At 49.3% G+C, this 24,831-nt stretch overlaps 2 protein-coding genes across 4 annotated transcripts in view; one reads left to right on the top strand and one right to left on the bottom strand.

Annotated features, from left to right (window-relative positions):
- The window catches only part of IMMT (inner membrane mitochondrial protein), a 16,449-nt gene extending 4,999 nt beyond the window's left edge, over positions 1–11,450 (top strand). Inside the window, exons 3-15 of one of the 2 annotated variants that reach the window (XM_078599638.1) lie at positions 740–935; positions 1,396–1,492; positions 1,872–2,078; positions 3,161–3,253; positions 3,819–3,955; positions 4,599–4,702; positions 5,076–5,211; positions 5,659–5,776; positions 6,302–6,522; positions 7,375–7,506; positions 7,628–7,757; positions 8,061–8,398; positions 10,090–11,450. In XM_078599638.1, coding sequence (XP_078455764.1) covers positions 740–935; positions 1,396–1,492; positions 1,872–2,078; positions 3,161–3,253; positions 3,819–3,955; positions 4,599–4,702; positions 5,076–5,211; positions 5,659–5,776; positions 6,302–6,522; positions 7,375–7,506; positions 7,628–7,757; positions 8,061–8,398; positions 10,090–10,377 — 2,197 coding nt within the window. In that variant the 3' untranslated portion in view covers positions 10,378–11,450. The remainder of the gene's footprint in view (positions 1–739; positions 936–1,395; positions 1,493–1,871; positions 2,079–3,160; positions 3,254–3,818; positions 3,956–4,598; positions 4,703–5,075; positions 5,212–5,658; positions 5,777–6,301; positions 6,523–7,374; positions 7,507–7,627; positions 7,758–8,060; positions 8,399–10,089) is intronic. The other variant, XM_078599639.1, reaches the window with a different exon arrangement.
- On the bottom strand, positions 9,390–24,831 carry LRRC27 (leucine rich repeat containing 27). Of its 2 annotated transcripts, XM_078599641.1 has the most exons (11): positions 23,935–24,831; positions 22,601–22,731; positions 21,952–22,010; positions 19,608–19,763; positions 18,500–18,692; positions 16,849–16,959; positions 15,350–15,455; positions 14,251–14,381; positions 13,383–13,509; positions 11,696–11,876; positions 9,390–11,494 (listed from the first exon to the last, which is right to left on the bottom strand). In XM_078599641.1, exons 1-10 carry the CDS (start codon positions 24,088–24,090, stop codon positions 11,715–11,717), a joined length of 1,332 nt encoding a protein of 443 aa, XP_078455767.1. In that variant the 5' UTR covers positions 24,091–24,831; the 3' UTR covers positions 9,390–11,494; positions 11,696–11,714. The 2 variants fall into 2 exon arrangements, with proteins under 2 accessions (XP_078455767.1, XP_078455766.1); XM_078599640.1 differs by having other exon boundaries at positions 9,390–11,876.

The following is a 24,831-nucleotide window of genomic DNA, read 5'->3' as shown; positions in this document are numbered from 1 at the left end:
ACCATTGTCTACCAGTAAGGGACCATCAATTTTGCAAACATACAACTGAGCTTAAACTTGGAAGATACTTGCATTCATTTCAGCATCTAAATACTCAATTTTCTGCAGATGACAAAGACATTTCTTGATTAATGTGACGCAATAGTCATAATCGCTATTAAATAAATACAGGTAGTCCTCTACTTACGATGGAGATGCGTAACGACGACCCCATCATAAGTCAAAATATCGGAAGTCGAAGAGGCCCAGCCTACCCAGGAGTCTTAAAGAATGGTGATAATTTAGCAAAACAGTGCAATTTACAGTACTGTACTGTATAAAATATATACTGTATGTATTTAATAATTACAAAACTGTTTTGCACAGAGTAAAATGTAAAGTAAAATAAATGTAAATTCTTAGCCTACCTATATGAACTGCTATTTAATTCAAAGTTTTCTCAGGAAACAATCCTCTGCATCACACAAGGCATACATCCCCACAGTGTCCCAACGTACAGCATCGTACCTCGTACGCTGCTGCGTTTGCCTGCCGTGCAAAATTTAAAATATTTGACAATTTTGTCGTATCGCTATCGCCATCATAAGATCGAAATATCGTAAGTCGTACCATCGTAACTCGGGGACTATCTGTATGTTGAATCTGATGTATGTAAATGTAAGGACAATTTGCAGTTATTGCCACGAACATTTTCTCACCTTGAGCCCATTTCACCCGCTCCCCCACACCGTACGCTCAGCCCCTCAGCAGCAGGCAAGGTGGTGGGGGGGGGCCTGCTGGTGGTGGTGGGGGGGCTCGGGGGCACCGTGCTCTACGCCAGCTGGGACCCTCGCTTCCGCAGCAGCTTGGAGCAGAACGTTCCCTACGCGGACAAGCTGCTGGGCGCCGTCCTGGGCCCCAGCGTGCCCTTCCTGCCCATGCCCAGCAAGAAACCGGTACGGACATTCCCCCACTCGCCTTGCCGCCGTCGTCGCGCTCGTTCCCCCACTCGCCCTGTCCCTGCCGTCGTCACGTTCGTTTTGCTGCTCGTGATGGAATCTTTGAGCCGGAGTGACCACGCACATTCGCAAAGGCTGCCGGAGCGTGCCGTGCGTGTTTTTTCCGTTGACTCTGCCAAGGAGGAGTGTGCTGCCAAGCTTGAATCGGTCACATTCGGTGGTTTCTACAGTCGGTCCCTGCTGAATTGGCCTCGCACATTTGCTGAATTGTCTGCAATACGTCTTCAAGGAGAGCAAGCGCCGAGACAGATGCAAGGAGGCAGTCGGGCTCAGGCTCAGGGAGTTGGTAGTGCACACAACCCAGGCGAAGGGTGGTACGGAGAGAAGGGCGGCAGAGGTTCGTGTTGCCGTGGTGACGGTGGTAACGGTGGTATCTACTGCACCTGTTCATGCGCAGGGTGCAGGGGATCTGAATCCCATCGCCCCCACAAAGAAGAAGCACTCGGACGAGCGTGCGGCCCCAGCAACTGCACAGGCGCCGGTCAAGCAGGAAGGTACCGCTGCTGCGCGGGAACATCCTGTACGGAGCATTTAAGAGGCTTGAATTGTGGGGAGGTCGGCTGGCTCGGGAGCTAACGCTGTGTGGGGACACTGAGCAGGTCGGTACCTACCGGATCCAATCTGAGCGGCGACTCTGATCAATCTGCAGCTGATTGTCTCGTCATGGTAACCAGTGACGGAGCATTGGGGACCAATTCTGAGGGCTGGAATATTACATCCTGGATATGGAAACATATTTGTCTCATGGTGTTGACAGCACAGTGGGATTGAAATTGAGAGTAGGGAAGACAGAGTTTGGATGTAGATTGTCAATTCCGCTGTTAGATTTGCCTAGATTCTCCACACCCTGCTCTGCCTTCGTCCCAATTGCAGATAGATCATCGGAAGCGTCGGTGATCCTGTCCTCCATCGGAGAAGCACCCTCCATGCCGGCGCCCGGCGTGACGGACGCGGCCACCGGCCCCAAGCCGGGGCACGAGGGCGCGGGGGCCAGCGGGCACGACGGGGGTGGCGCCGCTCGCACAGAGCACGCGTGCGAGTCCTGCAAGCACGAGCCCTCGGGCGACGCGACACCAGCAGGTGGGTAGGGGCTGAAGTGGGACGGTGTGGCGCCGTAACCCCGTGGCACGCAGGCTCCCTCTCCTGCCCTCGGCCTACTAATCAGCACTACCTTCCTCGCTTGTATTTCTTCATTGGCCTCATTCCAACCTTTGTACGTCTCTGTTCTCAACTTCGCTGCCCTTATTGTTTACGAATCATGTAATTGGACGAGTACTTTCGTTTGAAAAGATTTCCGGTTCTTGTTGCTCTCCGATGTGTTTTCACGTTGTATCCCGTGATATTCGGCGTTTTTGCTCCACGTGCTGGTAGCCGCTGTAATTCACTTCCTGAAGACGCTCCCAGCAATGTGAAGTGAGCTCAATTCAGTTCCCGAAGAAGCTTTCCAACACGTGGAGTGAAACGTCGGACATCGTGCCGGGCAGCAGGCGGCACAGCACAGAAACGCAGCGGAGAGCTCTGCAACACAGCCGTGAAACCAACGCTGCAGCAGTTCTATATTACTTCATCAGTCATTACTTTTGAGAAGTTTTAGTTTGTGGTTAAATATTTAACAAATTATGGCTGATTTTACATTTTGTGAAAGCAGATATATCATTTTTTATTATTGATTATTTTTTTCGTAAAAAAGGTGTCTTCTAAGTCCTGTATTAAAAACATGACGATACAAAATTGGCAAATTACTTGACGTGCACGCATCTGGAGTTTTGTAAAATCCTATTCATTGGCACACGTGCCACTGAGAGGGCAGATTGCAGAATCTTCCGTCACTGGTCTATCATTAACACATACTGAAAAAATTAAATAGCGGTATTAAATCCAACGTAAATAATGTTCCATATTGACACGACTGACAAAAGTCAACAGGCCTCGACTTTCACTTAAAGCACACAAACGTTATTGTGTTTGTGACTCAAACAAAATTAGTTTGACGTTCCTCTTTGACGGTATTTAGACGAACGCTCGACAACAACGTTGACTGGACCGCCGGTGGTGACAGCGGTTGCACTTGTCGGTTGGGCGAGCGCCACGTGGTTGTGACGGCTGTGACGAGGGGGACGCCCACGTGCATGCCCAGCCACTAACGGAGGAGTGTGTGGCAGCCCCCCCGCGTGACTTGCTAGAGGCCGGCCCAGCTGGTGGCTCCTCTAAGGAAGCGATGTCACAAGACACAGACCCGGAGGCAGAGGTTGCTGGTAAGGTGACGATCGGAGGGGTCACACATATCTGAGCAGTGTTATGTCCACTGGAACTTTCCTCCTCTCCGTTTTATAATTTTGATTTTGTCTTTTTGTTTCTTCAATTCCCTTTTTCTTCTTATTTTTTAGCGTGAATGTTACCGGCAGCCTCTCCTGAACGGAGGCTTGATCTGCGAACAATGAGAGTTTTATGCATGCGAGATGTTATTGGTGTCCACCTTGTGCTTTCACAATAATATTAATATGCAGTGTGCGGAACTCGTGGGTGAGTGGTTTTTCCAGTAAAGCGCTTGGAGCACATACTTGACGGCAAGCGTTGTGCATGCATCCTTTAGTGATGTCTGGTGAACTTTGTACTTAGCGATGAGTGGTGTATGTCATGTTGTGTAGGTGCATGCTGCATGTACTGTGACTGGTGAGTGTGTGACGTGCGTGGCGAGTGTGGTATTGTGTAGGTGCGTGCTGCATGCACTGCGAGTGGTGATGTGGTATTGTGTCGGTGCGTGCTGCACACTGTGTGACTGGTGAGTGTGTGACGTGCGGCGCGTGCCGTGTGGGACAGCGTTGTCTAAGAACCTGGAGGAGGCGGTGGCGCGGAGCGGCTTGGTGACGGCGCAGGCCGTCGGGGCCCAGGACGCGGCTACCGCTGCCATAGGCACATACATCAGCTGCCTCCGGCACGCCATGGAGGACGAGGCGGTACGCAGCAGCCACCACTCGCACGCGCACACACACACAGCCCATACCTGTCACACACACACACACAGCCCATACCTGTCACACACACACACACAGCCCATACTTGTCACGCACACACACACACCCAGCCCACACCCATCACGCACACACATCCCACACCCGTCACGCATACACACCCAGCCCACACCCGTCACACGCACACACAGCCCATACTTGTCACGCACGCACACACGCACACACAGCCCATACTTGTCACGCACGCACACACACACACAGCCCATACCCGTCACACACACACACACCCAGCCCACACCTGTCACGCACACACACACACCCAGCCCACACCCAGCCCACACCGGTCACGCACACACACACACAGCGCACACCCGTCACACACACACACACCCAGCCCACACCCATCACACACACACACACAGCCCACACCCATCACACACACACACACCCAGCCCACACCCTTCATGCACAGACACCCAGCCCACACCCGTCATGCACACCACACTGAAAGCTGCATGACAGAAGGGAGATCTATTACCCACATTGCAGTGGGTTTACACTCCAGCAATGGCATAGCGAAGCGATGGCGAGAGGGGCTGCGACACAAACGCGGCGTTGCTGGTTGCAGATGTCGCCTGAAGAGAAGACGGAGCAGTGGCAGAGCGTGCGGGAGGCGCTGGCGGCAAGAGACCGCGCCGTCCACGAAGCTTCGCAAGCCCAGCGCGTGGCTCAGTGAGTGCCGGCGCCGTGCGTTGCAGACCCCCGTGGATCGCGTAACGCCATTGCCCAGAGGAGCCTCGCCGAGTCTCAAGACCGCTTCAGGAGGTTCCCCCGTCGAGACGTTTGGTCGATCGTACTCCGAGTCTTAATAATTTACGCGTCGAGTTTCCTGGCTGACTTCTTGCTTGTTTCTTCTCCACCACAACGATAACGCGATTATCAGGGGCTGGGGGCCGTTGCCACCGAAACTAGATGGGTAAGTGGCAAAACAGGATTTTCCTCATAACAAATAAACGTTGACTTTAAACGCCAGAAGAAGAAAAGTAAAAGTTGGGAAGGCATTGTGACCATTTGTGACGACGTGCCGTGCCGCGAATGCCGCCAGGGAGGAGGTGGTGAAGCTGCAGGGGCTGGTGGAAGAGGCACGCGGCACGGCCGCGCCTGCGGCCGCCCCCCGTCTGCAGGCCGCCGGCTCCAGCGTGCGCCGCATGCTGTCTGAGCTGCAGGGAGCCTCCAGCAGGGTGAGCTCCGCCGCCGGCGCCGCGGTGCGGGTCGTGTGCGGACCGCGCGCCGGCACGAGCGGGCGTACGGTCGCGTGAGACCCCCTCCGTCCCACGTGGGCGGAACCTGCTCCGGTGAACTGCCGCCTCCACGGTGCTGTGATCCAGCGCCGCGGAGGCGGCAGCGAGGGTTGGTGGATCACCGCACGAATGTTGTTAAACTCCCTTCCCGTAGGCGACGAGGAGGAATTCCCTGGTCCGCCAGGAGAGGGCGGTACAGCGACAACGAGGGCTCTACTTATTCCGTCTGAATGGGATCGTGTTTCCCCTTCGCGTACGCGTGTGAAAATGTTTTCATTAGCGTGGGTTAATGAAAAAGTGTTTTGTGCGCAATCACGTGCCGCCCCCGTGCGAACATTCGTGCGTCGTTTGCCCCCCACTCGGCCCCCCCGTGCCGCCTGCCCTCAGGTGGAAGCGGCGCAGACAGAAGCGCGCCTCGTGTCCCAGTACCAGGAGATGGCAGAACGTGCCAAGGAGGAGTTCCGGCAAGAACTGGAGAGCATCGTACCCGGCTGGCAGGGCAGAGGTGAGCAACGTTTTGGCTGCATCGTACAAACGAGGCATGCGAATACGAACGCAAATTGATAGCGGAGTTCATCGAAGAAGGCTGTGATAAATGAAATGTACGGGCCTTGTAATTTAATTTACGAGGAAATGTGTTGGGGTGCCGCGGTTGCGAGATGTTAACTCCTTAGCCTGGTTTGCAGGAGGTAGTGGGTTCGATCCTGACCTTGGCGCCTGCATATTTGGAATTTGCATGTTCTCCCTCCGGTTTTTTCTCTAAACACATTTAGAAACATGTGTTTAGAGTATTTTGCTACAAATGTCCACATGTTAAGCCACTTCGTTGAGCTATCATTTGTGGCCAGGTCACTTCTGAAAAATAGCTATATAGCTCAGTAGGCCTGACGTGGTAAAATTTAAATAAATTTTGCTTAAATAGCACAGTTTAAATAAGAATAATGTTATTGCAGTGCAACTGAATAAGATGAAAAGGTGACGTGTAAGCGTCGCTCGTGAGCGCCGGCATGTTCCGCGCTCGGCCTCCCAGGCGACCTGAACAAGGAGGAGCTGAACGCGCTGCTGCTGCACGCGCACCGGCGCACAGAGCAGCTGCGCCGGGAGGTGGCGGAGCGCCAGGCCCTGGAGGAGCACCGCCTGGTCCTGGCACGGGAGCAGCAGCGCACGGTCGACCAGCGCGGCCTGGAGGAGGCGCTGGCCACCGCCCTGCACCAGCAGCGCCAGGAGCTCGTGGTGGCGCAGCAGCGCAAGGTGCGTCGCCGGTCCAGCGTGGCTGGCGAGCGCTCCCCGCTCGCCACGCGGCGGTGCGCGGCGAGTCGCCTTCCCCCGAGACCCTGCAAGTGGTTCAAGACGACGTTCTTTTTTAAATCTTGTTTTTACCGCATTGTTTAATGCCCGCTTTATTCTTCTTTGTGGTCTGGTTCGTACTGTTAAATTGAACGTTCGTGTTTAATTTGCATAAGTAATGCATTCTTCGTCACGATTTGATTTGTGTATCGTGCGTGAATTTAGATTGGAGCACGTTCACTCGCACGCACTGCCTCAAGCGCTGGCAACACGCCAATCATTAACGCCTGCATTTAAAACGTTAAAGCGTTCCTATTAACAAAGCTTTAAACCCATCTTCAACAGACCGGGGTATGTAACTAAATACTGGCTCGTGTTTCGACTTGCATGTTTAAATGATAACTCTTGAATGTTTAATATCGAGCAATACTTGATATAATGTCGCTTAGTTTCTTACACTTGTGAAACGTGCAATTTATTATGTAAGAACTGTTAGTTAATCACTGTTAAACTTGCGCCAGTTGGTCAATATATTAACTAGGTAAGAGGCATTATAAGCCAAATGAAGGCTCTTTGTGTGTGTACACACCGGCATGTTGTCCAAGTGTTCGCATTGACCTCAGGAGCCATATTTTTACCTTTGCGTTCATACAAGTGCGCACGGCTATGCTGACATTGCATGCCTGAAATATCTCTGCGTGCTGCACGTAATTGCGTACGGTAGTGAGCGTGCGCGTGTGCCCGTGCAATATACCCGCGTGCCCGTGCGCGCCCCTGTGTCCGCCCGTCCACGTGCTGGCTTCCTCGGCACGACAGATCGAGGAGCTCAAGGACGCAATGGAGATGGAGATGCGCACCCAGCTGCGCCGTGCCACGGCCGCTCACTCGGACCACCTGCAGGAGGCACTGAAGCTGCAGGCGTTTGAGCTGGGAAACTCTCACAAGAAGGTAAGTGCGCTCCCCCCGATCTCCCATCTCTCACGCTGCCTAGCGTGGCCACGGCTTCCGCGGCGTAAACGGCTCCCGTTCCCACCTCTGTGAACTCAGACGTTTGCTTTTCCCCTCCTAGGAATTGACAGACAAGATGGTGGAGCAGGACCTCGTGTTCCGGCGCGAAATTCTGGATCAGCGCGACTCTTTCACTCAAGACATAAACAAAGCGTTTGCACAAGTGCACGGGATCCGTAATGCTGTTGACGGTGCGCACGCACGCACACAGAACACGCATGTTGTGTAGAACACGCATGTAATACAGACGGCCACATGCAGCCTCTCTAAATGCTCATCAGTAACACAGGCATAAGCAAAGGACACTGCTTGAACAGGAATCGCAACGAAAAATATTTTAACACTACTGAAATATAGGATGTTTTTCAAACCATTGTTATATTGTTTCCCTTTAGAGGCTGCGCACCTGTGAGCATATGTAGGTACGTGTGTCGCCGCGTGTGCACTGGGCGTGTTTGCAAAGCGAGTGGCTCTGCGTGCCCTTGCGTCCGCAGGCCTGGCCGAGCGCGAGGAGGTCGCCAAGAAGGCCCACTCGCTGTGGCTCGCTGGGGAGGCCCTCCGCACCGCTCTGGCCCAGGCCGGGCCGGACGGGCCCGACGGGCCGTGCGTGCCGCTGGCCAAGCACGTGGACGCGGCGCGGGCCGTGCTGGCGGAGAGCGAGTTCGCGCAGGTGGTGACGGGCGCCGTCCCGAGCGAGTCAAAGGAGCGCGGCGTGTATTCGCTGGAGGCGCTGCGCCACCGCTTCCGGAGTGTGCGGAGGCTCGCGCGCCGCGTCGCCCTCATCGACGAGACGCGCAACAGCCTCTACCAGTACTTCCTGTCCTACGTGCAGGTGCGCCCGTCTCGGCAAGCCGCCCGCACGCACGGCTCCCATACCGTGTCCATCCTCGTGACCGGTTGAGGCTTCAACCGTAGGTTTATTAACGTGGTGATCCACCGACATGCTCCGGCTCGGATACAAACCCAACTCGGTCAATGTTCCGGACACCCAGAAACGTCATGTTAATTAACTTCCCCCGCAGTGAGAGTGCGGGGAAACACACCCGTCCCACACGTGACCCGCCCGTCACCATTCCTGAAGTGTCAAGTCGTTTCTGAGCCAGCGCTCAGGAAAATGTTTTCATCCAGGATGTTCGTCCGTAATTGCAGGTAACGTTAGACTAGGTAGGCCAAATTCATCTTGGGGACGTGAAAAGCGTCCTGAGAAAATAGCAGTGTTATCGTCAGATCTCAGCAGGTGCACAAATAGCCATTAGGCGCCATTGGTGAGATGGCCGTGCTTAAGCACAGGTGCAAGCACGGTGGATTACTGCTGAAGCTGCACGGTGGATTACTGCTGAAGCTGAGCGATCCGCACTCCTCATGTTTAGGCTGCCCAGGTATCAATTCTTACAATGTGCTTGATCATAATTTGTGGTCTAAATGGCAATGAAGTATAAAGGCCCTCCCTGTTCATTGCCATGAGTATCATGTGCAAGGCATAAGCACTTATATAAACGATAGCTTTATCATGCATCTTCCATTAGACTTTTATTGCTAAATTTCCTCCCTTGACTTTTGTTTGTGTCTCCAAGTTTTGGGGAACTCTTTGATAAATTTGGCCTGTTTTCATTCGGGAAAGTTTTGGATAGCAACCCAACTTTATACTCCAGTTTTGTCATTGAATGCTCTTGAGAAGAGCTCCAGTGTCTCCCTTATTATGGACGGACGACCTGAGGTAACGTACGACGAGCGGTAATGGGCCACGAGAGGTAACGTACCACGAGCGGTAACGGACGTTTTCAACCTTGGTAAGCGTAAATATCAAGGACTTAAAAAAAAAGCAACTGCCAAAATATTTAATGCATAAATAACACTGTCTCATTATCATAACAGTTTAAAAGCAACAATGACAACAGTGGTGCTTTCAGCGAGCGCGCAGGAAAAGAGTGGTTGTGGTGTGGGGCGTGTGGGGAAACCAACGCGCTTCACTGAACGAGCAGTTCAAGTGACACTATTAACACGCAGTGCAGTTGGTAGTCGCATCACTAGAACTGAAAACAACTCCTTTTGTTCAAATATCACAAAAAATGTAATGCATATACATGGGATATGTAACACGTTCCAACATTTGTCTTTGGAAACGTTGGGATAGCAGTGCAAAAGCAAATGGAAGCTGTCAGGGCTACAAATAATTGCACCATTTTATACGACTGTTTTGTTCATAGTGGACCATATTTTACGAGTTATCGTACCCTGTTACGGATCGACGGATGGAGGCAATTCATAAAAGCTTAAACTGTTTTTGGAAAGTGTTACAACATATATGTTTAAGTAGTCACATTAATTGTTTACATTAAATGTCACAGTTTTTGCAAGTAGGCAATGTATTGTCAAAATTGTAGGCTCCTTTTGCGTAGATGCCTGTTATCTGTCACGGACACTAATGTGCATTGTGCGTCCCTTTGTGGATGTGTAGTTCTATTCAAGTGTGCGTTTATACAACTCTTGCTTCTGTACGTGTGTGTGCGTGTGCGCGCGAAGGCCGCATTGATGTTGGAGCCATCCACGCTGAAGCCCCCAGCGGAAGGAGTGGCGGTGGAAGAGCTGGGCGACGCGTTCCGCGTGCTCGCTTACGCCGCCTTCTGCCTGGAGCACGGCGACCTGGAGCAGGCGGCGAGGTTCGTGACGGCGCTGCGGGGCGAGGCGCGCCGCGTGGCCGACAGCTGGCTGCACGAGGCGCGCCTCACGCTGGAAACGCGGCAGGCCGTCGCGCTGCTCACCGCCCACGCCAGCGCGGTGGGCCTGGCCGCCACGCACGCGCAGCCCTGACGGGCGAGGGCACCGACAACCGTGCGCGCGTACGCTCACCGCCTCGTGTGCACCTAACGGCTTTCAATGTGCGTATGTGGGATGTATATTTTCACACACAGATGCACGGTGTGCACGATGAACACGATCCCCTAGGGGCTGCAAATGGTTAGCTCCGACACGGTCATCTCTAAAGAAAAGATAGCACTTCACAAACATTTTGCAAATTTGTGCCACACCACAGTAACACCTTTCCCTCTTTACCAGTCAAGACATCTGAATTACAGATTGTAATTGATATCTGAATTTAGGAGACTGGTAGAGATGGAACGCTGGGACAAAGGAGCTGGAATAACTTGTGTACAAAGCAGACCACATGCTCATCTCGCTTTACCAATTTAAATATCTGGACATTTTAAATACCAAAACGCCTGTTAACAACTTAAACTTAAGGATGTTTGCGGCCTTGTAAAAAGGTTTTTCTGCAGTGTATATGTGGGTACATTTCTTGTCATGAACAAAGTACTGGCCTTAAAATAAGTTGATCCTTTAACAAAAATGTTCCAGTTCACCCTATATCCCTGAACCCAACATCGCATGACAATTTAACATTACATTAGCTTTACTGGATTGATTTGGAACAGTTAAGTTTGTTCCTGACATTCTGAATAACATGAAGAACCTTGTAAATTATAATTTACAATTAAGTTGCTTTGCCTTCTGAAAGTGTCACATTGGGAAGCGGCAGTGCTGTCTTGTTAAAATGGTATTTATTGATGCCTTTACTCGTGTCCATTGAGCGCTCACGATATCAATTGAATCGACGTCCCTAACAATAAACTGCAGTTCTTGTCCAAAGGTATCCTTCAAGTTATTGCACGCTCAAGCAACTTTGTGCAGATTTCCGTCCGGATGGAGTGGTTAATATTGAAATCATAAACGTTTAAACTGGTTTGGGGAGACTAATTTTCATGAGATTTGTATTTCGAGTTCTAATTTAAATGCAACTCTCATATGGACGAAATGCTATTTTGTCAAGTCTTGTATTTCTCCTTGATTTGCTCTCAACAATAAACTGGTCTGTGGTTCACCAACCCCGGTCTCGACGTTTTCTCTTCACAGCTTCTGCTTGTAGGTACTGCAAAGCAAGATGTATTGCAAGTCTCACATCTTATGGAAAGTCGTAGGCTTTTATAACTTGTGATATTGTTATTCCTTGTAGCAAGAATTCACCAAGTTAGGTAACCCTATAACTCAAGCTGACATTGCAACCATTAAGGGACACTAAATTGATGGTGAGGTGTGGTAGCATAATTAGCATTGGGCTTTTGAGCTTGACCTCGAGTGGGTGGAATCCTTCACGCCAGATGGGCCTTGTGTGCGGTGGCAGGAGAGGAGGTCCTGCGCAGGGCGCCGCGCGCCGCGTTGTCGCGGACAGGGTCTCCGGTGAAGGCCGTGAAGCGGTAATCCAGCGGCGTCCGCCGGCCCTGCCCCGACAGCTCCCGCTGCAATTGCTGGGCCTGTACGGCACAACCGCCAGTTTCCCACGGTGATTCACCTGTGCCATCGTCGTTACGACGCACCTCAGAAAAAAACTCGATGAGCGACATTTCCTGAACAGCTTGGTAGACAATTGTGCGCATTCCCCATCCTAAAGCCACTGCTTGGGAGAGGTCTCCACAAATTTGCCGATTTCAAAGAATCCCTAATTGAGGCAAGGATGGGCGATAAAACATTCCTATTACCTCGGGTATCTACGCATAAGACGAAGTCTGTCGACCAGGGCTATCCAAAATATAGCTTGTGCGGACAATGCACCCCCCGTGGACATCAAGACTTACACAGTCATCATTACCGTCCTACAAGTCCACTTGTATCTAACATGCGGCACACACACATAGTACCACTTGTATCTAACATGCGGCACACACACACGTAGTACCACTTGTATCTAACATGCTGCACACACACACGTAGTACCACTTGTATCTAACATGCGGCACACACACACGTAGTACCACTTGTATCTAACATGCGGCACACACACACGTAGTACCACTTGTATCTAACATGCTGCACACACACACGTAGTACCACTTGTATCTAACATGCTGCACACACACACGTAGTACCACTTGTATCTAACATGCTGCACACACACACACACGTAGTACCATTTGTATCTAACATGCTGCACACACACACACACGTAGTACCACTTGTATCTAACATGCGGCACACACACACGTAGTACCACTTGTATCTAACATGCTGCACACACACACACACGTAGTACCACTTGTATCTAACATGCGGCACACACACACGTAGTACCACTTGTATCTAACATGCGGCACACACACACGTAGTACCACTTGTAATTAACATGCTGCACACACACACACACACGTAGTACCACTTGTATCTAACATGCTGCACACACACACGTAGTACCACTTGTATCTAACATGCGGCACACACGTAGTACCACTTGTATCTAACATGCTGCGCACACACACGTAGTACCACTTGTATCTAACATGCGGCACATACACACGTAGTACCACTTGTATCTAACATGCTGCACACACACACGTAGTACCACTTGTATCTAACATGCGGCACACACACACACGTAGTACCACTTGTATCTAACATGCTGCACACACACACACACGTAGTACCACTTGTATCTAACATGCTGCACACACACACGTAGTACCACTTGTATCTAACATGCTGCACACACACACGTAGTACCACTTGTATCTAACATGCTGCACACACACACACACGTAGTACCACTTGTATCTAACATGCTGCACACACACACACGTAGTACCACTTGTATCTAACATGCGGCACACACACACGTAGTACCACTTGTATCTAACATGCTGCACACACACGTAGTACCACTTGTATCTAACATGCGGCACACACACGTAGTACCACTTGTATCTAACATGCTGCGCCTACACACGTAGTACCACTTGTATCTAACATGCGGCACACACACGTAGTACCACTTGTATCTCCCTCTGGGCCGCCTGCATCGTGCTGCGGGGTGTGCTTTTGTCTTGCGCCCGTCGCTCCAACATCGCGTTGATGTGCTGCCGCACGCGCAATTGCAGCTCGCGCTCCCGTGCCAACCTGCAGCGTCGCATACAGCCGCACACGAACGAACCCACGACCCATGAAGCGAACGCCCAAATAATAGATATGACGCACGCATCCTTGGCCATGCACACATTCGCAAACTTGAAAGAAAACGTGTGTGCATGTGTGCGCGTTATCAAGTGTGTTGTGTAATGAGGCACAGTAATGAACTCGTAAACCTAAATACCAATGATATCAATACAAACACAAACTAATCAATAGATTAACTGGTGCTGATGCATCACACATCATCGTTTCTACTTCATCTCAGATTTCCGAAGTCTACACTTGACCCCATTCCCAGTCAGCTCTTACAGCATCCCGCCTGAGTCGCTGGCCTCCAGGTGCCACTCCCATGCCTGGCTTGGTACCGCGGCGACTGCGACCTGCGCGTGTGCCCCATTCATCACAACGTTCTCTTTCCGACTCGCACCAATTACGCTTTCGTGTCATGCTCGTTTTAAACTTCCAAAAAGCTCTCCATATCCTGTAACGAAATGCCCTAGACTTCTCTGCTTGTGCCTATATTCAAAGTCCCTAAGATTCCTTGCAGCTGTATGAAAGGACACCTCTCTGGTCTGTGCAGGAACACTTGTGCATGGCTCTTGCTTAGAGTACAGCGAAGTGCGTTCAATCTGAAAAGTTCCTGACTGGATGCGTGATGATGCTGGTGGTAGCTCTGTCTCGTCGGCGGGCATCACCTGTGGCAGCAGAGGGAGGGAGGAGAGCTCTCACCTGGCTCCGTGCAGTTCTTGCCCGCTGTGAGTGGCGGCTCGCGGCTCGGCCTTCCCAAGGGAGCCGGGCTTTGCTCGAGCCACACTGGGATAGTAAGCTGGATCTGTGCCGAACGGCGCATTCCTCACCACCTGTACACAATAACAACAAAGGCTAAAGAAACATTTAAAATACATGTCAATCACCTTGCACAAATCTAACAAAAGAGAGCTTTTCTCTGAAGTAAAGACTCCTCCGTGTTAAGTATTATCGTGGTCTATACTTGTAAATATCTGTAGTGCAAACCAGAACTGTATTGGCAGATACATTTGTATTGCGATATATATTTTTGTAATCCTCGTGTTGCAGATAACGTGTTTTATTATTGTGTGTCGCCGACATCCACTAACAGCAAAAGTGCATTAGCCTCGTGCAACGAGACACTAAAAAGCACAATATTATATTTTATGAAGCAATATGTATAAATGGTGTTCCATTACAGCCAGACTCATCGGCTTTTGGTCCTTAAAAAATGCTTGGCTGTTCCATTTGATCAAAGCCATTTTAAAGGTTCACACGCAATTTCAATCAATATTTAATTTTATCTGAAAAAGGATTATTTAAGTGGCCGTCTTGCAAGAGTAAATGTTTAATGTATGAACTGTGAACAATTTTCAGGCACGTGTGCATCAGTTAAAGAAAAAGCATTTCAATTAACTTCAAGGAAACTAAAAGGCCACGCGTTGGCTGCTGTGTGACGTATACGCAATCAGTCTGCAACACGTGACTTCAATATACCTTGTACATGGCTCTTTAAATCATCCTTTTTCACTTCCGATTAGCACAATTGGCTACGCACGATGTGAAAGAAGTTCCCGCACGCACACATGCACATCTCTATGTGCGATGTGCACACATACATGCATAGCTCTATGTGCGATGTGCACACATACATGCACATCTCTATGTGTGATGTGCACACATACATGCACATCTCTATGTGCGATGTGCACACATACATGCACAGCTCTATGTGCGATGTGCACACATACATGCACAGCTCTATGTGCGATGTGCACTTCCACGTGACCGTCGCGGGGCTGCTACGTCCGTGCGGCACCTGGTCAAGGACGCTCGCTTCCAGGCCCTGGCCGCATCTCTCACTCTGCGTTTGCCGCTGCTCTTGCTTGGCCTTCGTGCGCCAATCCCGCAGGGCCTCCCCATTTCTGAGTAAACAGGGCGATGGCGTGTTTGTTTCATCGCCAGGTGCAGAATGCAAAGACTCTGCTGGCAAAATTGTGGTTCGTGAATTGCGGGGTTATTTTGCAACAAAGCAACGTTAACACGCTGGCTGCAGCTTCCGTGCCTCTCCGCCTACTGATGCTGCCTCTTACACACCACAGCAACGCTCCAAGGGATGGCAGTGGCCAACAGGGAGACGCAGAGAAAAAGAGATGGTATCAGCCACAGGGACAGCCACGGAGATACAAAGAACAAGGCACAGATGCTGGGATGGAATCTTTGAGTAATTTTCCCTCTAACGTTTCAAATTCAACACTTTCTGTAATAATGAGAAAACCCGTCACCACAGGAGAATGCATGCAGGTGTGATGCTCATTAACACCAAGAAGACACGACTCCCAATCATGCTGTGCATTCATATCAAGTGACCACTACATTGTATGTACAGTACAATGCTCTCAACCTTGTCTAAGCCATCAGCTGAACATAACTTAACATGTGGCCGTGTTATTGTTTAGACCACCAACTTCAAAGGAGTTGAAAATGTGACTGGGACAGTGAAATGTTGTTCAGCTCTTCTGAGATGGTGGCTTCGACAAGGCTGAGAGCGTTGTGCATTCAACGTGGTGCCCTTCAATGTTTTACGGTGTATCTTGCAGTTCCAAGTAATCTTGCCAATGACTGTGTGATAGTTGATGATAACCTCTGGGGTGAATACTGACTGCAGTAGACACTGACCTGACTTGGTAAACATTCATTGTGTGTTATGAACACATTTTGTACAGCAGTCACGGGGGGGGGGGGGGGCGGTATACATGAACTGAATATTCTGTAAAGCATTATGGACTGCGTTGACTCTTGTCTCCAGAAGAGATTAATAACACCGTAACACAAAAATGTTGTCCCTGGGTAGTACGTATTATCTCCTAATTGCTTATGCCTCAAAAATACAGAAAATGGCTATTATTCCCCACAAACTTTGCTTTTTGTGACCAGGATAGTGATATTTTGAAATGTACCTATTTTCAATTAGAAAACGTGGTGTGCATTTGTGTAATTCCTTCACATAAAGTCCTGGTCACAAAAGCAAAGTTTGTGGGGAATAATAGCCATTTTCTATACTTTTTAGGCATAAACAATAAAACAATAACACTACCCAGGGACAAAAATCGTGTTTGCATAGTGCAATTACAGCTGTGCGCCATCACGCCTGGCCCTGCATGCGTGTTTACGAGTGAGAATGTCAGAAAAACAAATATAATTTGACCGTAAGCCTTGTCATTGCAGTTTCACCCTCAATGCAGTTCCGTGTGACACAGCCTCAGCACCTAAAGTGGCGGTCAAAGCGGATGTTGTCTCGCGCTCCTCGCATCTCACCTCCTGAGCTGCTCGGCTTGCTCTGCTGCCCTGCTGCGCTGCTCACGCCTCGCAATGTCCACGGCCCAGCTGCGGGGCTGGGATTTGACGCCTGATGCCACCTTCCTGTCTCTGCGGATGACAGCGGGGTAAACGCACAGGCGTTCGTGATCATGGTGCACAATGCGGGTGGACATTTGTTGTATTTTTCCAAGGTTAAGCGTTGCCACTTCCCCATGGCTACACTGCGAAATGTCAGATGTTGATAATTTAATTAAATATGCTTTAATGATTGGGAGAATCGAGAATTCGAAAGCAAATGGATGCCATCAAACTACAATGAAATACTGTATTTCAAATGAAATAAACGAGTTACGTAAGAACTTGTAGGATTGGACTTATGCTCGTGTGTGTTCAGGAGAGACGTAATCGACACCAACTTTGTTCAGTGTCATGCTGGACAGGGTGAGTAGAGAAAGCAGAACACCTCGCAATTGGAATTTGTACCTGCGAGACTTGAAATGCGGAAACATTTAATAATGGCTCGAGGCTGGTCCGTCGTGACACCACACGCGGCGCGCTATGCTCCTGTTGAGTGTGAGTGTGTGCATGTCCTCTCTGTATCAGGTGTGTGTGTGTGTGCGTGTCCTCTGCATCAGGTGTGAGTGTGTGCATGTCCTCTCTACATCAAGTGTGTGTGTGTGCATATCCTCTCTACATCAATTGTGTGTGTGTGCATGTCCTCTCTACATCAAGTGTGTGTGTGTGCATGTCCTCTCTACATCAAGTGTGTGTGTGTGCATGTCCTCTCTACATCAAGTGAGTGTGTGTGCATGTTCTCTCTGCATCAAGAGTGTGTGTGTGTCCTCTCTGCATCAAGTGTGAGTGTGTGCATGTCCTCTCTGCATCAAGTGTGTGTGTGTGCATGTTCTCTCTGCATCAAGAGTGTGTGTGTGTGCGTGTCCTCTCTGCATCAAGTGTGTGTGTGCGTGTTTTCTCTACATCAAGTGAGTGTGTGTGCATGTCCTCTCTGCATCAAGAGTGTGTGTGTGTGCGTGTTCTCTCTACATCGAGTGTGTGTGTGTGCATGTCCTCTCTGCATCGAGTGTGTGTGTGTGCATATTCTCTGCATCGTGTGTGTGTGCGGATTCTCTCTCTCTCTCTCTCTGCGTGGGGGTTGTGTTCTCTCCGGTAGGAGTGCCCTGCAACCCATGATGTGAACATTTCCCAATTAAACTCTTTTGCGTCCTGGTAGCCGAGTGACATCAGTCATCCGCCATGCATTTCCCACCTCACAGTTCGCCTGTGGCAGCGACAACGTCTTATAGATGTAATTGGACGGACGAATTTGAGATGGGTGGGGTAAGTGTAGAATAAAGGAAGACAGAATTCCAAGACAGGCAGCACCAGCAGCAGCCTGAGGTCACCAACCAAAGAGGAGACCTAGAAGCAGATGGTGCGGCTGCAGGAGAACACCTTCTGTCTTTAGTCCATAGGAATACACTGTAATTGACCGTGTACTAATGGCATTAGAATACATTTTAATAGTGAATTCGTACATATTTTATACGAGTAAAATAGTGAATACAAGAAATTATCATTGTCCGTTTATGACAATGATCTTTTCGGATGTGCTGCGTGAATGAAGGTAAGTGAAAAGCAATGAGTTTACCGAGACGAGTGAGGTCCACCACCCTGTGTGAACCTGGAGGCATGAGGGAGTTGAGATACTAAAGGGCGGTCATCCGTCTCTGGAATCGCGACCGCTGCTGTTTCACTTTGCAGCTGTTGAGAATTCTGGCAATGCAGCTCTTCATTTGGGCTCTCCTCTACACAAGACAGTTCAGTATTGCCCACTGTAGATTCTGGTCACACAAAATACACAAAGACACGAAATATTATTTTCGTTTGAGCGAATGCTGCTATCAATCACAAACGAAGGTCGGCATTGCGCAGCAAGTGGCGAGGCAAGCATCATCATCAGTCTGCCATTGTTTTCCGGTGCTCTTGCCAATACACTACTCCACAGCCTACTCATCACATACTGCTAATCACGAGGATCATGAGATCCAGGATTCTTCTCATTATCCAAAGACTGGGAAATGAAATAGTTAATACATTAAAAAAATATGTAATCATTGTGCTGCATCGTATTAGAGAGGCAATAATACATTTCAAAATGTATTTAGAATATAAATGACAAACTGAAACAAATGTCCAGTGATGTTATCATTCAAAAATAAGAGTGGTAGACAACAGATGAGGTACAGCAGCAGTTGCAATTCACCAGCAGATGCAAATTGGTGACTTATAATAACTTCAACTTATAACACGTGCAGTATCCGCTAACTCTCGTAGAGAGAGATCGACGAAGAGGTGCGTGCAACCACAATCAGGAAGGCAGCAACACGGTGATCCGGCACGAGTTACACAAGCTCTGCAGTCCTATATATATGAGGGTGTTATCAGCCAATTAATGAGCAATCACGTGTGGGATGAAACTGGAGCACCCAGAAGAAATGCACACGTGCGAGGGGGAAAATTCTATCCCATACAGACGGAAATGGTGAAGTCCACATTTTGTCTGTCCTGCCTTCTCCTGGCGAGCCAGGATGTGCCACCTCGATGCCCACGTTAAGAGAGTTGCGCAACATTTGTGCGATCCACCAACCCTACATCCATAGTGCTGGATTACAGGTGTGCATAGCCACCACCGCCCGGCTACTAAAATGACGGTGTTAAGGGCAAGTCAAATGTGCAAACACGTTGCTGTCGTCTACCTGTGCAGCTGTGCGAAGTGGCCCGTAGAGCCCGAGCGGCGAGCACTTGTCTGAGAAAGAGGAGGATGGCGCGGGTACCGCGGTGCACGATGTCAGCTGGGGGCTCCTCCAGAGGGCAGCCTCGCAGGCTCAGCGACTTGAGGCACGTCAGTCTGCCTGCACACACCAGCACACTTTCAATAACAGCACACAAACTCTGAATTTGTTACAAAATGGTAAAATATTGAACATCGAGGGATGGCCCATTTGCATTCTAGAATCAGCAGCACGGCCCGGATCTGTGTACCCACAATCCGTTAGCCACGGATCTGCGTTAGCTTGGCCCATCCAGCTCCATCCCGCACCCCTCCCCTCTTTCCCCCCGACCTCCGTCCACAGGAGTAGATGTTGGAAAGCGATGTTTATTTCTGTCTCTTTTTTTCATTGTTTTCAGGGCTACACAGACAAGATAAAGAGCTGTGTGATGCACCAAACCTGTCCCGAAAGTGCTGGATTACAGGAACGCGTATTTACACTTGGGTGGGAGGAAAAAGGCAATTTCCTTGAACAAGAACCCCTGGGTAATCTTTGGCCTTCCTCTTAATCTGTATGTTTATAAATAATGTAAACATTTTCCAGATGATTCTTCATCTCAGCTGTACGCCACTGCAGATGTAACGGAACAGCTGCACACGTGTTGCCTTGTTATGTCCATGGCATCACGGGTAATACGAATCTTGCCCACTGTGATCATCTTGTCTGTGAAGCCATCACTGATCTTTACAAATTTCAAGATAATAAGACGTGCTATAAGAATGTCATATCAGCTGATTGCCTTGGGTAATATGATATGCAGAAAAGTGAAGAGTGTATAAATGATAGTGGATGCTAGCGAGCATGTTACAATGCTCACAAAATGAGTTACAGGATAATTGTTTTTTTATTGTACAGTATACGTGTATCGTGTGCATGCAATATGCGATTCTATGCCAATGCTTGCCCTGTGGCAAGATTGACCTACATGAGGGGAATAAAGAATGTAAATCGCTGGCTCAGTGTTAGAATGAGATGGGCACTACTACCAAATCGATGTGTGAGCCTGGAGTCACATCGCCACTCCGCGAATGCTTTGCCCGTTTTGTGCAAAATGTCATTTTACGAAAGTTTGACAGTTTCGGAGTTTCAGGTAGGGTTGTGGTGTGAATTCATTTTAAAATTCATCATTGCGTTTAACGATCACGCCCCACCATAAGGCACGCGAGCACGATACAACACAACTTAGGGTGTGCATGGTGGGGCACACCCCGAGTTTAGTGACATGCAGGCTGGTCTGTGAGCACCCTTGTAATGTCCAGAACGATATAAGTTGTCATTATTATAGGTCGTGCTAAGATGATATGCAAATCATAACTAAGGGTAGGAGAAATAAAGTGTCGGTGCAGGCAGTACAGTAATTGGGTTTCTAATCTGGCGGTGCAGTGTTTGTTCTTGTATAAGTGGGCTCCCCCCGCCCAGTTTCCTTGCACATGCAAACAGAAGCAATGGGCCACACACACTCCACCAACGCGGAATTCTCCTGGAAGCATCTTGAGACTCTGAATGAACCTTAGGTTCACTGAGCCCGGCAGTGTGTGAATGTATCACTTGCTGATATCCGCGAGCTGATATTTCGACTATGTCAAAACTAACAAGAGCAAATCCAATTGTAACCGTAACCAGCAGTAGTAACCAAGCACCATTCACATGTTGTGAATATTGTTTCTTTGATATTGGATGCTGCCTCCTCGGAATAATTCAGTTTGTACTTAAAAGAGGGAGCATATTTTAGAATACCAGGAAAATACGTTGAATGTATTTCGTTTGACTCCCAGAATAAACATGCTCTCTGAGGAAAGTATAATTTTAAATTGGTTGTCTATCCGCGATTTATGTCTTTACTCTTAATGTTGCATACATGAGTGAAATATGTTTTTCAAATGTTGTGGCGTGTAATCTATTATTTGCTATGGCATATTGAATGTAGTGGGCATGACGTTACATTTCTCATCCTTGTTAAATGAGTACAAAAATGTGAATCCACCTCTGCACAATTTATACAAATTCTGACTTTGCCTCTGTGCAAGTTAAGGCCTGCACATATTCGTATGACTGTACAACTCTTATGGGAATCATTGATAGTTACTCTTTACAGATCATTTGATATAAGATAGGGGTTTCATGAGCTTGTGTGTGTGACTGTGCGTGTATTTTTAATGTGTGTTGTTTATTATATGGTTTGTGTACAGAACGTATTACCACCCTGCTGGTGGGCTGTGTGGACCGTGTTATTGAGTAACAGAGACGATAAGTGCACCCATAAACTCACCAAGCTCTGCTGGTAAATGTGTGATTGGATTTCCTTCCAACAACAATGTTTTCAGAGACCTACATCAGGCGACACGACCAACCGAATATGGAACATTTCAACAAAATATGATGAGTTAAAACTATAACAGCATACACATCAAAGGCATCGTAGTGACATGAAAGGTTAACCTGCAGGCTACAAAGCACTGATGAAATGTTATGTTCTGCACTGACTTTATCAATCTAAAGCCTCAAATGACATTCTATATTTTACAATTACAAAAAATGCAGGTTCCAATTATTTACCAATTCCCAAAGCATCGGTGAGTTGAATATAATTATATTCTGCGCAGCTTATAATGGGGACATCTGATATGCAACCTGTGACTACCATTTGCATCTAAAAAAACAAGCTTTAAACAATTTATTTTTTACTCCATACCAATTACACGATTTCATGAAAACATTTTTTTATTTTAAAATTAAACATTAGATCAATGAGTGCTGAAAATAACCTCCTGTGTTCGGGATAAATATTTAATCAAAGCTCGGATTTTTGTTTTGTCTGCACGTCGAGAAAAAAGCGGGGAGCAACTCGGTGAATATAAGTGGAGGGATGTTCGTCCTCAGTCTCGGGTGCGTCCTTGGCATGTCCATTGAGTGTGTACCTGTGCTGCCCCACAGCGGGCGGGAGACCACAGAGACGATTACTGCGCAGGTCAAGCCACAGCATGCGTGGCAGGCATTCAAACAGAGCAGGTGGCACCTCCACAAGATTGTTGCCTTCCAGGCACACGTGCTGGCAAGCACAAGCAAACCGAGTTTCGAATGACACACATACACAATATACTGAGAGCTTTTAACACATTCGTCATCATCGGCCATGGTCAATCCACTGCTGGATGAAGACCTCCACAAGCGGCCACCTCTCACGATCCTGGGATGCAACAACAATCCACCCAGCTTTGCTGGATTTTAAGCGACGTTCCATTCTTTGGTTGCCACTCCCTTTCTTATCTTTGACCATCATCCATCACAGTACGTCACATTATTGTGCGACAGACCGAGGGCACAGTAGGAGCTCAAAAATATCTCCACATTTAATATGCTTAGCAGAATGTTGTTTTCAACTTCTTGGCTTCCTGTATATAACAATAGCATATCATTGCATGATTTTTTATATTTCGTTGTGATATGCAAACCAATGCTTTCAAAGTGGTCAATTTACAGTTACAAAAATTCCTGTAAAATGATTAAAAATATATCTTTATTAATCCAATCAATTCGTATACCATGATTAAGTTATGCATCGTAATGACATGTATGTAGGTGGGTTTCTGCATTTATTATTGAGGAATTACAATATTTAAATGTATTCATAATTAAAGTTAAATAATCACGGCTTGATTAATGTTGGTGCTTTATTCAACCATTTATGAGGGTCAGGCAACCAATCAGGGATTCAAGTCAGTCAAGGGATGACGTTCACCCTATAAAAACTGTATTATTCCATTGTCACTGTCATACAATCCACAGGAAAACATGTACCACAACTAACAACTATTGTATTAAAACAAAATAGAGCTCACAATGTTCTAAGCACAGGTTGTTGGTCGTCAGAGATCGCTGACAGAGATTTAGGAGCATTCATTACCCTGCACAAACTCTCTCTTTAACTCTCGCCACCAAATCTGAATTTGCAACACGTGAGCCAGGTAAGTCAGGAGACACAAGTCATACACAGGTGAGGCACGGGTGATACACAGGTGAGTCATAAGACACAGGTCATACACAGGTGAGACACGGGTGATACACAGGTGAGTCATAAGACACAGGTCATACACGGGTGATACACAGGTGAGTCATAAGACACAGGTCATACACAGGTGAGGCACGGGTGATACACAGACGACACACAGCGGGCACAGGTGAGACACGAGGAGGTGAGACACGAGGAGGAGGAGGAGGTGGTGAGCCGGGCGAGGTGGGCGCCGTCTCGGACCTGGAGGCCGCTGGCGTCTCGCAGCGCCGCCGCGGGGAGGGAGTCGAGGCCGCGCCGGCTCAGGTCGAGGCTCAGGCGGGAGTCGCGGGCGCGGGGAGCCGGAGCCTGCCCCGGGGCCCCCACGGCCCCCGGGGCCCCCGGGTCCCCGCTCGCCATGGCGAGAGACCCCTCGGCCTGCCCGTGCGGCGAGAGGCGACGGCGCCGCGACACGGAGACGCGCAGAGGTGGGGCCACAGAGACACGGGGACAGACACTAGGACAGAGACACGTGGACAGAGACACGGGGACACGGGGACAGAGATACAGAGACACGTGGACAGAGACACGGGGACACGGGGACAGAGACACAGAGACACGTGGACAGAGACACGGGGACACGGGGACAGAGACACAGAGACACGGGGACAGAGACACGGGGACACAGACACAGAGACACGGGGACACGGGGACAGAGACACGGGGACACGGGGACAGAGACACGGGGACACGGGGACAGAGACACGGGGACACGGGGACAGAGACACAGAGACACAGAGACACGGGGACAGAGACACGGGGACACAGACACAGAGACACGGGGACACGGGGACAGAGACACGGGGACACGGGGACAGAGACACAGAAACACGGGGACAGAGACACGGGGACACAGACACAGAGACACGGGGACACGGGGACAGAGACACGGGGACAGAGACAAGGGGACAGACACACGCGGGCAGAGACACGGGGACAGAGACACGGGGACACGGGGACAGAGACACAGAGACACGGGGACAGAGACACGGGAACAGAGACACGGAGACACAGAGACACGGGGACAGAGACACGGAGACACGGGGACGCGGTGTCTCTGTTAGTCCGGGACGCCGCTCGTCGCCATGGAAACGGCCTGCG

The sequence above is a fragment of the Lampetra planeri genome, chromosome 12 (genome assembly GCF_965212315.1).
Source record: "Lampetra planeri chromosome 12, kcLamPlan1.2.h2, whole genome shotgun sequence".
In the NCBI taxonomy this organism is placed as follows: Eukaryota; Metazoa; Chordata; class Hyperoartia; order Petromyzontiformes; family Petromyzontidae; genus Lampetra; species Lampetra planeri.
This window is presented reverse-complemented; position numbering and strand designations above follow the sequence as displayed.